This window comes from Chinchilla lanigera, unplaced genomic scaffold, assembly GCF_000276665.1.
Source record: "Chinchilla lanigera isolate Chin_1 unplaced genomic scaffold, ChiLan1.0 scaffold00140, whole genome shotgun sequence".
In the NCBI taxonomy this organism is placed as follows: domain Eukaryota; kingdom Metazoa; phylum Chordata; class Mammalia; order Rodentia; family Chinchillidae; genus Chinchilla; species Chinchilla lanigera.
This window is the reverse complement of record NW_004955541.1, coordinates 1871611-1885644: the sequence shown is the minus strand read 5'-3', so window position 1 is coordinate 1885644 and position 14034 is coordinate 1871611. Positions and strand designations below refer to the sequence as shown.

Sequence of the window (14034 nt, the reverse complement as noted above, 5' to 3'; positions counted from 1 at the left end):
GTCTGGGGGAGAAAGTGCAGTGCGCCTCCCGCCGCCTCACCCTCTGCCTTCCTCCCTCTGGCTCACCGTCCTACAAAGGCAGTCTCTGCAGATGCAGAGGCCTCCGCACTGCGCGGGAGTGGGCAGCCCTCAGGAGAGGCCTCCCCCCACACCGGCCAGCAGCCCGCAGCAGCCCTGCACCGGAGGCCCTGGTGCCCTTGTCCAGGGGAATTGTCCTGGGCCATGTCTAAAATACATAGTGCAGTTAATGTGCAGAAGCACCAGATCTTCTTTAGTTTTTAAATATTTCAACATATCCCTAAAATGAAGGCCATGGAGGCAGAGCTGGTGGAACGTGCGCCCTGGTGTTAGGAAGCTGGTGTACCGGGGTCTGCTTCTGGCTATGCCTGTGATTCCCAGTGAGATATCGTTGAGGGCAGTCTTCATCCAGGTTCCACTGACCGCTGCCCCATGCCCCGCAGGTTCTGCTGTCGCCTGCAGTGCGTGGGGATGCAGGTGTGGGCGTGGGGAAGAGGCTCAGCATCGTCTCTGGGGAAGGTGCTGCTTAGCAAGCGCCACAGCGAGGGAGCCCTCAGCCTGCCGGATGTGCCAGCCCCCTGGGCGGCAGTCTGCCTCCTGCTGGTAGGAGAGTGACATGGTGCACGTGTGTGATGAGTTGGAGGCTACCCTGCGGTGACCAGCCGACCCCTGCCTGGGCACCAGCTGTGCATAACGTTTGTTTGCTACGGCGTTCCTGGTGGCACCCAGGGCATCTGTGTGTGTGTGGACACGCAGGCCGGCAGTTGGTCCATGTGCAGCAGCCCCGGCCATAGGAAGGAGCGGGCAGCAGCCTGTGCTGGACCCGCTTCCCAGAGGTGCTCGCTGTGGGGTGTGCTGTCATCTGTGGGCTGATCCCTGGGGAGTACAGGAGTCTGCAGCAACGGGTACCAGCCCCAGTCTCCCGGAAGAGGGCCAAGGAGGGCGACAGAGGCTGCAGAGGCTGTGCTTGAGTGACACACTCGGGTGGTTTTGAAGACAGGTGGTTTTGTGGGTGTAGAAGCATCGGGGCTATACACTGTGTGTGCACGGTTTGTGGTCAGCTGTGACTTGAATGCTTAAAAGATTGAGGAAGCCACGTGTAGTGGTGCATACTTGTAATCACAGCTACAGAGGAGGCTGAGGCAGGAGGATGGCAAGTTTGAAGTCACTTAGTGAGACCTGTTTTATAGTCTGAAAAAGGGCTGGGGATGGAGCTGTGGTGGAGCATGCAGCTAGCAGGCCTGAGGCCTTGCCTTTAACCTCCACTACCAGGACAAGAAAAAAAAAACAAAACCTTCCTTTAGTCCACTGAACTTTAACAAAAATGAAGTATGTTGTGCTTGCAGTCAGCTGTCAGTGTGCAGGGCCCGGACGGTGGGAGAGCCGCTGGAAGAGCTGGGGTGCGTTCTCGGGGGCGGGGGGGCGGTGGTGGCTGGGAGAGCGTGAACCGCGCCCCACCCCGTGCTCCGCTGCGTCTGTCCTCGCAGGCTGCGGTGTTTCACGCCTCAGAAACGGGGCGTGGCCAGACTGGGACGGTTCCCAGATGCGCCACCAATAGGAGTTGCGTTTCCTGTTCTCCACGGAGCCGGCTTGTTTTTGCTGAAATTGTAATTGCCAGTTACCAGTTACTGAGGAAGCCAAGTAAGTGTGTAGGAAGCAAATGGTAGAATATTTTTGAATGTAAAATTAGTATGCAGCTGTGTACATGTGAAATGTCTCCATTTTACCAGCTTTTCCACATTCACTCTAAGGAAGGACTGACATGACGAACCTTTTCAAAAGAAATTTTGTTTATTATACATGGCGAACAGGGAAGGAATCATACAAAAGATTCCCCAACTTCGAAAACACCTCTGATGACGGTAGAGTTGTAGGAACTCGAGGTCTATTAGAAATTCTAGGAAAAATCAACATTTTTGTGTGGTAGTGGGGCTTGAACCGGGACCTTCACACTGAGCTACATCCCCAGCTCCTTTATTTACTTACGTACTTGTTTGTTTTTGAGACAGAGTGTCATCATTTTCTGAGCCGGCCCGGGGTGAACCTGCCATGCTCCCTGGTCAGCCCGCGTCACGGGTGTGTGTGCTCCCGTGTCTGCCTCCATCAGCGGAAGCCACTCCCTTAAAAAGTCCCGGGTGTGAAGCCGTTGAGCTGTTGCATTTTGGTTTTAGAAGTTTATCATCTCCGTCTGAACGCAGTATTAGCTGCTGTGGAGATTTTGTCCTGTTAGCGGGGACAGGTCTCAAGGTCTGGAGAGCTGAGTTTTGTCACGGTCAGCTTGAATGTGTGCGGTCAGAGAGCCCCGCGACTCTGCACTGCAGCCGCAGCGGCCCCAGGGCTGGGCGGCCCTGGGGACTCCGGTGTCCGCAGCCCCTCCCTCCCTCCCTCGCTGTGTGCGGCCCTCAGGGCAGGCACGTGAGGGAGGCAGCGTGAGACACCTGGCTGTGTGCTGCGGCGGCCGTGTCTCTGGGGTGGAGTGCGGCTGTGTGCGCAGGTCGGACTGGAAAGGCGCGGTGGTGCGCGGACGTAGTCCGTGCTGTAGCTTACTCCGAGGCGCACACGTGGCTGTGCTGAGCGAGGTGTCTTCGTGGCTCAGGCTCCCGCCCTTCATCAGAGCGGGCGCTGCAGCCTCCGGGAGGGTAGAGCTCACGAGCTGCCAGCTCCTCTCCCCAGAGGGTGACAGACATGCTGTGAGGCGCTCGCCTGCCGCGTGCAGAGGTGTGCAGCGCACGGGCGTGAGGGGCTCAGACCCAGAGGTGCCCTCCCGTGTTCCCTGGACTTCGAGAACTGGCTGGAGCGGACCTGGCGATTGTCCTGTGGGGACAGCAGATCACAGTGTGCTGAGGGAGCGGTGGTGGGGGTGGCTCTGGGTCTCAGGCTTATGTGCCCTAAGCCCGGATCAATTTGGTGTCTCTGCCTTGGGTGATGAGACACTCGTGGCTGCTTTATTTCCTCCCTGAAACGCTCCAGTGGCTTCTAGATTTCAGGTCAAGTTGGCGTTTCAGGTTCCCCCGTTGGCCCTGCCTGTCCCTCGAGCCACCAGCCCCCACTGCTGTGGTCTTGGGACGTCGGGTCTGTGCGCAGGAGCTGCCCCCATGTGTGCGGGGCACCTCCACGGGGCGCACCATGACCGCACGGAGGAGACGGCAGAGGCGCAGCCGTGCCTGGGCGCTGTAGGACGTCCTGCAGCCATGCTGGCCTTCAGCCGTGAGAGACCCTCTGCCGGCAAGTCTGTTCAGGACTCTTGCTGGCCCGTCCTCCCTCTTCCGCGGAGGCCTGGCCCAGACTTTGGAGGCTGTCCCTGTGGTCCCGTCAGGGCCCAGGGCGGAGGCCCAGTCTCATCTTGTCCTTGTGTCGACCGTGTCCACTGGGGCAGGGGTGGCTGCCCCTGGGTGGAAGGCTCACGTCTGGGTGCTCCCGGCTCTGCACACAGTGTTGTGTATTCCTGGCTAGGAGCAGGTCTCGGAGGAGGAGGCCTGCTGCGCATGTGTGGTGTTGTGCTTTTTCTAGAACTTGCAGGAGCACGCTTTGGACCCCGTGCTCTAGTGACGCGAATAATGGCACAAGCCTGGAAGTTGGGCTTTGACGGGCTTGAGTTCTGCGGCTTCCCTCTGGAGCAGGTTCCAGGCCTGGAGTCCCTTGCTCACCACAGGCTCACAGACCCTGCCCTGTGCTGTAGTCGGGGTGTGGGGTCCGTTTTCAGGCTTGTTTGTTTGTTTTCAAGGTCTTGTGGTCTGACTCGTCAATAACGTCCGTAATCAAGTCGTCCCCAGAAGTGACTGAGTTCATCTCCAAGGTAAGGTGCTCAAGGGCTCCATGTGGATGAGCGCACCTCTCCCCCAGGGCAGCTCCCGCCGAAGCGGCCCCATGGATGCCCGCCATGCCCTCTGGCGAACAGCGCCCTCTGCCTGCCCACTGTGGGGACGGGAGCTGCTGGAGTGCCGTCCCAGCTCCCGGTGCTCCGTGTCTGCTGCGGTGCGGCTGAGGCTCCCGTGGCGTGGAGTTTGCCCTGCGAGGCTGCGCCTGGCCTGCCTGCGCCTGTTATACACATCGGATTCTTCTTGTTTTAAATTGGCTCAACAAAGGGCATTTGAACAAAAGGTTCCACTACAAATTCTGTTTTGCATACGTGTACACACACGTGTTCATACATGTGTAAAGTACCTCAACCCAAGTGTGTCTAAAATGCGCAGCTTCCAGAGAGGCATGAGGCAGAGGGACCCCCGAGGAGCATATTCAGTTGAAGGCCTGCGGGGAGGGTGGACATCCCCGTCCACGTGGCCTGGTGAGCCCAAGGCCATGCCCTGGGAGGTACAGATTTCCAGGGCACCTTCCTCCCTGTGCTCAGCACTGCGCTTCCTGGCCGAAGCCGGCTGCTCCTTGTGGTGTCACGGAGACACGCTGTGGGCTCCTGCCATGGGCCTGAGGCGTGTTGCTGGCCTTTGGTCGGGGTGTTTACGCTGGCTAATGTTTACCTGCGCTGGTCTGTGCCCTCCTTGAGTCTCTGGCCCGTCTTCCCCGGTTCTGGAGAGTTCCGTGTGCGTCTCTGCCGTCTCCCTTCCGCCCGCCCCCAGCAAGGCTGACCCAGGTCTCAGCCTCCCGGCCTCGTGTGCTCTTGCCACCAGTGTTGCCACCTGGGCGGTCGCGCTTGGCCTCTGGGAAGGCTTCTGGTGCCCCTTCGCCCTGCCCAGGGGGTTGTGGGGCCTGTGGAAGATGCTGCTGCCTGGCCCTGGCCCTGTGGTGAGGTTTCATTCCCTAGCTTTTCCGTTCCGTATGTCTTACAGTGAAATCTGTATCACTGCTGAAAACCGCCCCTCATTCGTGCAGCTGTCCGCGTTTTTTGCTGGGTCCTTTCGGATTAGTCCTTATGTGGAGTTCCAGCCACTGGGTTGAGTCTCCTTTTACCGATGGCTTTATCTCTTGACAATAGTTTCATCCTCTTTTACTTTTTGTGTGTTTTACAAACTTTGACTGTTAGACATCGTGTTTCTAGGACTTTGGAGACCGAGGAAGCAGCGTTTATGCTCACAGTGAGCACGCTTTCTTCAGCAGGGGGTCAGTGGGGTTCTCCCGTTGTTCCAGCAGGAGTGGCCAGCAGGGGGCGCTGTTGCCGTCATGGCCCGAGGCTGGAGGGTGGCTGCTGCCTGCTCCCAGTGGTTCCTGGGTGTCAGCGGCCTCTCCAGCATGGCCCTCACACGTGACTCTCGTCTGCCCCCGTTCTCCTGGGGTGCAGAGAGGCCCTTCCCTGCTTGACCTCCCCGGGGTTGGCTGCTGGTGCTGAGCCTTGGGCCGAGAGGAGCCTGCACCCTGCCAGCCCCGCCTCGGCCCAAGGCGCACGGCCTTTGCACCAGTGTGGCGGGCAGGGCCACGTCACCGCTGTGGCCCTTCCCACAGCACCTGCCCCCGGCTCCATGAGGTCCTGGTGCAGGCATCTGTGCCCCTCCTCGGGGGTCTGGATTTGCAGCTTTTCTCCGCATCCATGTGCCGGCACAGGTGCGGAAGCGCTGCCCCTCCTGCAGGGAGTGGGGTCTTCTCGCCTCCCGGCCAGGAGCAGTTCTTGTACCCCATCCTGTGCCCCAGGGCTTCGGCCTTGCAAGGAGGGACCAGGGCCTGAGCACAAGCGCTGTGGTTTGTGCCTGGCCCCGGTGGTGCCTGTCCACCGCAGGGGTGCGCTCGGCCTTCCGGGAAGAGCGGAGCGGAGAGGGTGTACCTCCCGTGTGTGGTCGCTGTGACCGACTGGCCTGGGGCCTTGGGGGAAGTTCGGGCTGTGGCGACGGCTGGGCGGCCTTGCCGCAGTGGGATGTTCTGTTAGGAACCCTTCTCAGTCCCGGTGGATGTTGAGGCCAAGCGTAGCAAGGGTGGACAAACGATGGCCCCGCCTGGCCCACTGGGCTTCCCTGTGCTGAGCGCTCTGCCAGTACCCTGGGCCCGAGCCAGCCTCCTGACTTGTCTGCTCTTCCAGTTATCCCAGCTCTGCCCCGAGGAGAACCTGGACAAGCTCATTCCGTGCCTGGCGGGCCCGGACCCCTTCTATGTGGAGCGGAGCCACATGGACCTGGAGGCCGGCCTGAGGTGGGCGAGGCTGCTGGCGGGCGGTTAGCTGTGGGGGTCTCCTCGCTCGGAGCCCCGGAGCCTGGGGAAGCGCAGGCTCGGTGCCCCAGGGGCCTCCGCGGTGGGAGCAGGGAGGCCTGGGATGCTGAGGCTGGGGCAAGGCTGACGCAGGGTGGAGACGGGCCTGACCACAGTGCTCAGGCCACGCACTCGCAGTGCCCCGCCTGCCGCACCACGCCTGGGACGTGGTGGCCCCGAGTCGCCTACACCAGCCACACATTTGGTGGCAGCAGTGGCTCGCAGCACAGGTTCTTGTAGGACCCAGTGTGGCGTGAAGGGTAAGAGGAGGGCGCGGAGGAGGCGGTGGGCACTACGTGAAAGCAGGAGCAGGTGTCGTGCTGGCACCCGTCACCCCGCGCCCGGAGGCTGAGGTGGACAGAGGGCCACCAGTTCGAGCCCACCCCGGGCAGCCCAGCAGCTCAGCTGGACGTCTGTCTCAAATAAAGGAATAGTAATAATAAAATCAGAATGGTCTGGGGATATAGCTCGGTATAAAGGGGCCTGGGGTTTTTTCAGTACTACAAAAAACATTTAAAGCAGGCACTTGAAATTATGGCACTTGTATTTTTCCCCCAATATCTTTTTCTCTTAATTAGAAATTAAAATTGCTCCCCTAATTGGTTTTTATTAATGCTTTATTATTGCTGATAAAACTTCAATTTTCAGGTATTTGGCTTCGCTCCCTTCTCATGTACTGAAAAATGACCACGTGAAGAAGTTTTTCAGCGCTTCGTCTCCCGCCCAGCAGCTTCAAGGTCCGAGTGAGTTTGTCACCTGATTCACGAGTGGCCCACACATTTGCTCACCCAGGAATGTCCATGTGGTTTATTTTCTGACTTCCAGGTCCTGGCAACCCTCCCCTTCCTAAAGTGGGCACCGTGATGGGCGCTTCTGGAAGGTGAGCCTGCAGCTACCTGTTTGTAGAGTGAACCAGCCTGGGGGACGCTGAGGGGAGCTGGGCGGTGAGAGCCCAGCTCCGCCGTCCTGAGAGTGCAGAGCTGTCGGTTTTACTTTTGATCCATTCGAATCTCCTTGTTACTTAGTGGTAACCCAAACAGCTCAGCCTAGAGGCTGGTGGTGACGGACACGTGCCCCTGCGTGGGCACGCGGATGCACGTGCACCTGCACCGTGCATGTCTGCAGACACCCGGCTATATGGCGGGGCTTGGAGCGGCAGGGGTGGGAGGGGCGGCCAGTGTGCCTGCCTTTATGGTGCGCCGGATGCCCTGTGGGAAGTCGGAGCTGCCTGGGAGCCCCTTGGTGCAGTCGCCCCCTGAAAACTGTCTGTGCCCGCCTGTCCCTGTCCCGCAGGCCTGTGTGTGGTGTGGCCGGTATCCCCTCCTCTCAGAGCAGTTCTCAGCACCACCTGCCCCACGCGGCTGGCCCAGGCTCAGGGCTGGCCTACCGCGCCCAGGTGGACACCGCGCCAGCCATCCTCATGCCCTCCGGCCTGCAGGCCCCTCAGCCACAGGAGCAGAACGGCATCCTGGACTGGCTGAGGAAACTGCGGCTGCACAAGTACTACCCAGTCTTTAAACAGCTCACCATGGAGAAGGTATGTGGTGTGTGCTGTGGAAGGAGGGAGGTGGCCTCCTGGGACCTGGGGTGTGGGTGCAACCTCCACGGGGCCAGTCCCTGGGCCAAGGAGCTGGACCCAGTGAGAAGGGCTCTGCAAGGGGCCTGGACACACGTGCAAGGTCACGCCCTTGCAGCAGGCTGCCCCAGGAAGGAGCTTTTACAGCAGAGAATTCTGACAAGTATTCTGCTGTTGTTCTTACTGCTGTTGCTAAAATCCCGAAGCACCCTTCAGTCTTAGTGTCACACATTAGATTGCAGCTGTACGGGTGTTTGAACTCCGAACGCCCTTGCTGGACAAAATGGCTTGGGGCTGTTAGCTGTGAAAACCTCACGTGTTCAGAGCTCTATTGTTGAGCCTAGAAATGAAGCTTTTAAGAATATTTGTAACAACTTCAGTTTGAGAGGGGTTCTTTTTTTTTTTGCACTTTTTCAAGCCAAGCTCTTATTATTGCACCCTTACAAGCTCAGGCTGGCTTTGAACTCGTGGCCATCTTACTGCCTCAGTCTCTGAACTTGGGCCAGCCTGGGCTACATAGTGAGTTCAAGGCCAGCTTGAACTGCATAGCGAGACCGTCTCAACTACAAAAAAAGAAAAAAATGCATAAATCTTAAAAATAAGATTTAGCCAGCTGTCGCGGTGCATCCCTGTCATCCCAACTACGTGGGAGCCAAAAGCAGGAGGATAATGAGTTTGAGGCTAGTGTGAGGAGCTTATTAAGACCATGTCTCAAAATAAAAAGGGCTGAGAATGCAGCTCAGTGGTAGAACACTTGCCTGGTATGGCTGAGGCCCTGGGTTCCATCCCTGCTATCCACAAAAACAACAAAACCACATAAAAACAAAAGATTTCACTAACTGTGGTCATAATCAGTTCAGGTATTCTAATCAGATATACGAGTGGAAGTGGCTAAATTGCAAGCCCGTCTCGGAGAGTGAGGCCCTGTGTTTCCTCGGCCCTTGCGCTCCGTGTGGACACAGCCCCTGTCCGGGATGGTTTGCCCCCCACCCACACAGCTGTGTCTGCTATAGGAAAGGTGACTGGCGGAAGAACCACCTCCAGTGCCTGTGGCCGCATGCCCCGCCGCGTCTTCCAGCAGGCTCTCTTTTGTGTAGAGTGCTGCTAGAGAGGGCGGGGCCACTGCCACTGGTGCATCTCTGTGGCAGTCGGAACTGTTGACTTCACGAGTCCCCTGCGCACCTAGCACAACACAGCGGTGACTGGCCTGCATGGAGCAGAGGGCTGCCCGGTGCTGGCCACGCAGCATCTGTGCAGGTGCCGTGCCTCCACGGCCTGGGGCATGGAGACAGTGTCGTGTGCTGCTGCCTGCTCAGGTTGGGTCTGTCATAAATCCCAGAGGCAGGGAAACACATCACGCTTGGCTCCAAGCTCTCTGTCTCTGAGTCCTCATGGAGTTGCAGTAACTTTGTGGTTTGCTTTTTCTCTGCAAGTTTTTGAGTCTCACCGAGGAAGATCTGAATAAGTTTGAGTCTCTCACCATGGGAGCAAAGAAGAAACTGAAGACTCAGCTGGAGCTGGAGAAGTAAGTGTGCCCCTGGGCTGAGCCTGGTGGAGCACAGGAGACCCGAGGCTCTGGGTTGCTTCCTAGCCATGCCCCTTCCCGCGGCTCAGCCCCTGTGTGGGAAGGTTGGCTAGGAAAGGCCCTTGAGGTGAGCCCAGCTCACACGTGGGGAGGAAGTGCTGCCCGGCCCCGTGCTGTCTCCTCACGCAGGGAGAAGTCAGAGCGACGGTGCCTGAACTCCACGGCCCCGTCCTTGGTCACCAGCAGTGGAGTGGCCCGTGTCCCCCCGACCAGCCATGTGGGGCCTGTGCAGGCCGGACGCAGCAGCCATGCGGCAGGTGCGTGGGGCCCCGTCAGGTGGTCAGGTGCGCAGTCCCGCAGAGGTGTGGTTCAGCTCTCTCTGGAGGAGAGCTGGGCCCCCCGCTGGTCGCTGCTGTTTGCATTTCCTAACCTTCGTGCTTGTTTTTCTTTATTCTGACTTGTGCAGTTGCTAGCATAGGAAGGGGGTGGGACAGGCGGGACAGGAGGACCCTGGAGACTTACTGGGACTTGTGTGGGGAAGGCATTAGATGCAGAGCTACCCCGATGGGTTTGAGTGGCCAGCAGTGACGGGTGAGGACCGTGGCCCCTGTCCCTGGAGTTGGGAGGCCTCGGCCCCGGCCCTGCTCTGTGCTGATGGCCAGCACAGCTTGCTCTCAGCCTCCTGACTCAGTTTCTCAGCTGCCGTCCTCTTGGGAGTGGTTGGGACACCTGTGATAGTCACTCTGGTCTCACTGGATGGAGTAGAGATAGCCAGAGCGGTGCAGTGTAAATCAGGAGGAAACCAACGCCCATCTGTTGTAAGTGGTTATTTAGTTAAAAGGATCTCGTGTCACCGGCCTGGATGACTGCGTGTGATAGCGAGGACTTCAGTGACGGCAGTGCAGCGTGGTCCTGGGAATCTGCATGCTGCTGTGGTGCAGGAGGCCCCTGCAGTGAGAGGTGGAAGCCCTGTTTGGCTCAGCGGTACAGCTCCCCATGTGGCCTGAGGCTGTGGGCCCTGTGCTACAGCGGTGGGAGCCGGACTTGGGCTGGGGACGGTGCTGCAGGAAGCTTTCGTGCCTTCTCCACAGAGCTGCGGGTGGAGGTGGAGCAGCCCCCTCACCAGGTGCCCCGGGAAGGCAGCAGCTCTTCCGAGTACTCCAGCTCCTCCTCCAGCCCCATGGGTGTGCAGGCGCGTGAGGAGAGCTCAGACAGCGCCGAGGAGAGCGACAGACGTAAGCCCCGCTCTGCTCCCCTGCTGCCCCCAGCCTGGGCGGGCGAGGTGCTGACGACTCTCGTCTGTCCCCAGGTGTGGACGTGCACTTGGAGGGTCCCGACAAGGAGAAGCCCGTGATGCTGCTGAGCCACTTCCCCTCGAGCTCCGTCAGACCCACCGCCCAGGTCCTGCCTGTGCAGAACGAGGCCGGCTCCAGCCCCGCCGGCCACCACCCCTTGGCCCCGCAGCTGCTGCCTGCCGCTGCGCACCTGGCCCCTATGCGGATGCTGAGCTCCATGCACAAAGCGGAGCGCGGGGGCTCGGACGTGAAGCTCCTCTCGTCGTCCATGCACTCGCTTCTGTCTCTGGAGGAGCGGGGCAAAGGGCCCGGGGCCAGGAGCGGCGTGAAGGTGGACAAGGGCTTCAGCAGTGCCGTGCTGGACACGCTGCCCGCGTCAGCACCGCACCCGCCCGTGCAGGTGATCTCGGGACTCTCGGAGAGCAGCGCCGTGACTCCTTCGGTCTCCTTTGGTCCCCGGGCCAAGGTTGTGCACGCGGCCACGCTGGACAGGGTGCTGAAGACAGCACAGCAGCCGGCGCTGGCGGTGGAGACCAGCACAGCGGCCGCAGGGACGCCAAGCACCGTGCTGCATGTGGCCCGGCCTCCCATCAAGCTGCTGCTGTCGTCCTCTGTGCCCGCTGACGCTGCCGTCTCCGGGCAGACGTCCTGCCCCAACAGCGTGCAGATCAGCGTGGCCCCCGCAATAATCAACCCCCGGACCGCTCTGTACACAGCCAACACCAAAGTTGCCTTCTCCGCCGTGAGCAGCGTGCCCGTGGGGCCCCTGCAGGGCAGCTTCTGCGCCAACAGCAACACTGCCTCTTCCAGCAGCCACCCCGCGCCCTCCTTCGCCAGCATGGCCACACCGCCCAGCTACCCGGCCCCCAGCTCCAGCCCTGCGCTCTCCTCCGTCCCGGAAAGCAGCTTCTACAGCGGTGGAGGCGGCTCCCCTGGGAACCTCCCTGCCCAGAGCCAGGGCCACCATCACCACCACCACCATCAGCAGCCCGCGGCGCCCCCGCAGCCCGCTCCGCCGCCGCCTGGCTGCATCGTGTGCACCTCGTGCGGCTGCAGCGGCAGCTGCGGCTCCGGCGGCCTGACTGTGAGCTACACCAACTACTTCCAGCACCCGTTCTCGGGGCCGTCCGTGTTCACCTTCCCCTTCCTGCCCTTCAGCCCGGTGTGCAGCAACGGCTACGTGAGCGCGCAGCAGTACGGCGGCGGCTCCGCCTTCCCCGTCGTGCACGCCCCGTACAGCGGCAGCGTCACCCCCGAGCCGGTCCTGGGCGGCCAGTCCTCCTTCGCGGTGCCGCCCATGCAGAACTTCATGGCTGGGACGGCGGGCGTGTACCAGACCCAGGGGCTGGTGGGCAGCAGCAACGGTTCTAGTCACAAAAAGAGCGGAAACCTGTCCTGTTACAACTGCGGGGCCACTGGGCACCGCGCTCAGGACTGCAAGCAGCCGTCCATGGACTTCAACCGGCAAGGTAAACGCTCGGCGCAGCCGCCCGCGAGGCTGGGGCGTGTGGCCGCCGTGGTCCCCGCGCTTTTTCAAGCTCTCTGAAACACATGGAAGTCTCGGTAACAGGGGGAGCCCCAGAAGGGTCCCTGCGGGTTCCAGGCCGGATCGCGGGCCTCTGTTACTCCGGGAGCTGGCTGGCCCTCTGGGCAGGGGCCTCGGCTCTGGGCTCTGGGCCTCCCCAGGCAGGAGTCGATGCTGCCCCCTGGTGGAGGCTCGAGAGCCTGGCGGAGCGCGGGGGCCGCCCCCACCTCGTGGGTGTGGCTGTGTGGGGGTCAGGTCCTGTCTCCTGGCTGGTCGTCCCACCTTCCTGCCCCCCCTTAGTCACAGTCACACATGTCCGCCAGTCTTGCACCAGGTTTGTTCTTGCCGTTTTGGGGAGACCACGTGGGGTTGGCAGGGGCTGGGCCAGCTCTGGCCGGGCTGTGTAGTCTTAGAAGTTGTCCTGTCTGTGGACTTCAGCGCCTGCCTTGAGCTTGCATACAGAGCTGCCTGTCCACCTTCAGTGCCCAGGGAGCCTTTAGAAGCAGCACCCGCGACTCTGGTCTGGTGTGGGCGGGTGGCTGAAGGCTCTGCGTGGCCTCCTGGGTCTGCCTCCTCCCCAAAGCTGGTGCGTCTCCCAAGGCCCTGTCCCGACACAGCCTTGGGCGGCCTGCGCAGTCCTGGTCCTGAGGAGGAAGCTACGCGTGAGGAGGGGGCTGGCGGTGTTCCCTCCAGTCACAGCCACTTTTCCCGGGGTGGGTCTTAAGACATGCGGTGGTGTACGCGGTCTCCAGCCTCAGCCGGCAAGGGCAGGTCGCTGGTCTGTCGATGTGCAGTGACTCACTTGCCCTCTTTCCCCCTCCAGGTACTTTTAGGTTGAAATATGCCCCTCCGGCCGAAAGTCTGGACTCCACAGACTGACGTTTTTCTCTGGCAGCAGCAATTACTAAGCCATGGAGACATAAGGAAAATTAAACACAAAACTGAGACGTCTAGTTGCTGTTGAGCTTAATATTTTTAATCCAAAGGTGCTTTACTTTGTTAGACTGGATAGAAAATCTAGCGTAGACATGCATCAAACTCAATTTTATTGCCAAAATCCTATAGATTGGAGCTTGAAGTCAGGATTGCCGATGGGCCTCCCGCGGTTGGTGACGTGGTCGCCTGCACTTTGGCGGCGGTGCAGTCTGTCTCCCGAAGAGCGTCGCGTCGCTGATCCTCCAGGCTCACACACAATTCCAGGGCAGCTATGCGCGGTCTGGTCGGGACTGAAGGTTGCAGTTCAACCCGAGGAGCCCGGCTCGGCCTCTGGACACCCCTGGGCTAGGGAGAGCATCAGCTTCGTTCTGTCTTGTTTCCTTTTGTTGTCCCTAAAGTGACCAGGCACTAACCGCTGGGGTTTTTAAGGCTTGCACTACGAAAGAATGTAACCTGATGTAGATCTCTAGTCTGAAGACAGACTCCTCCGATCCAGTCAGCGCAGCAGACCCGACTCACATGGAGTCGGCACCAGCAGGCGACAGCTTCGCAGAAGAGGTTTCCGTCTGTCCCTTCCTCCTTCACACACTTGCAGCAGTTCCAGGTTTTTAAGTTTTTTCCTGCAGATAAACTTAGACTACATTAATAAGTAGAAATAGTTCATTCTCAGCGACTTCATTTCTAAGGGTCCAAGTCCCAGGGAACCCAGTCCCCGAGGCCCGGGGCCGTCCTTGCCGGCAGTGGCTTCGAGCGTGCTCTCTGCACCACAATCGGCTCCTGCAGGCTGCGGACGGCTCAGTGTTGCCAGTCGGCTGTGGCCAGTGCTCCTGGCCCTTGGGGAAGCTGGCAGGTGTCCCTTCTGCGGGCTCCCTGGGATCCCAGCTGAAGGGCTGACACTGTCGGAGTCACACGCAGATGGCCACTTCAACTGGAATACAGTCCTGAAACGAAGCGAAAGATCTGGAACTTTGTCCTGTTGGCTTTTCCGAACTAGGCTGTGTTCTGTCGCCAATTCCGTTAACAGCTGCCT

The 14034-nt window shown here is 60.0% G+C and overlaps 1 protein-coding gene across 1 annotated transcript in view; it reads left to right on the top strand.

The window, feature by feature from the left end:
- Window positions 1-13021, top strand: part of Zcchc14 (zinc finger, CCHC domain containing 14) — a gene marked incomplete at its 5' end in the record, with an annotated part of 37100 nt that extends 24079 nt beyond the window's left edge. Inside the window, 10 exon segments of the mRNA XM_005411003.2 lie at window positions 3743-3814; window positions 5981-6090; window positions 6796-6890; window positions 6973-7027; window positions 7441-7684; window positions 9157-9248; window positions 9438-9565; window positions 10340-10483; window positions 10558-12012; window positions 12892-13021. Coding sequence (XP_005411060.2) covers window positions 3743-3814; window positions 5981-6090; window positions 6796-6890; window positions 6973-7027; window positions 7441-7684; window positions 9157-9248; window positions 9438-9565; window positions 10340-10483; window positions 10558-12012; window positions 12892-12947 — 2451 coding nt within the window.
- Between the last annotated feature and the right edge of the window lie 1013 nt (window positions 13022-14034).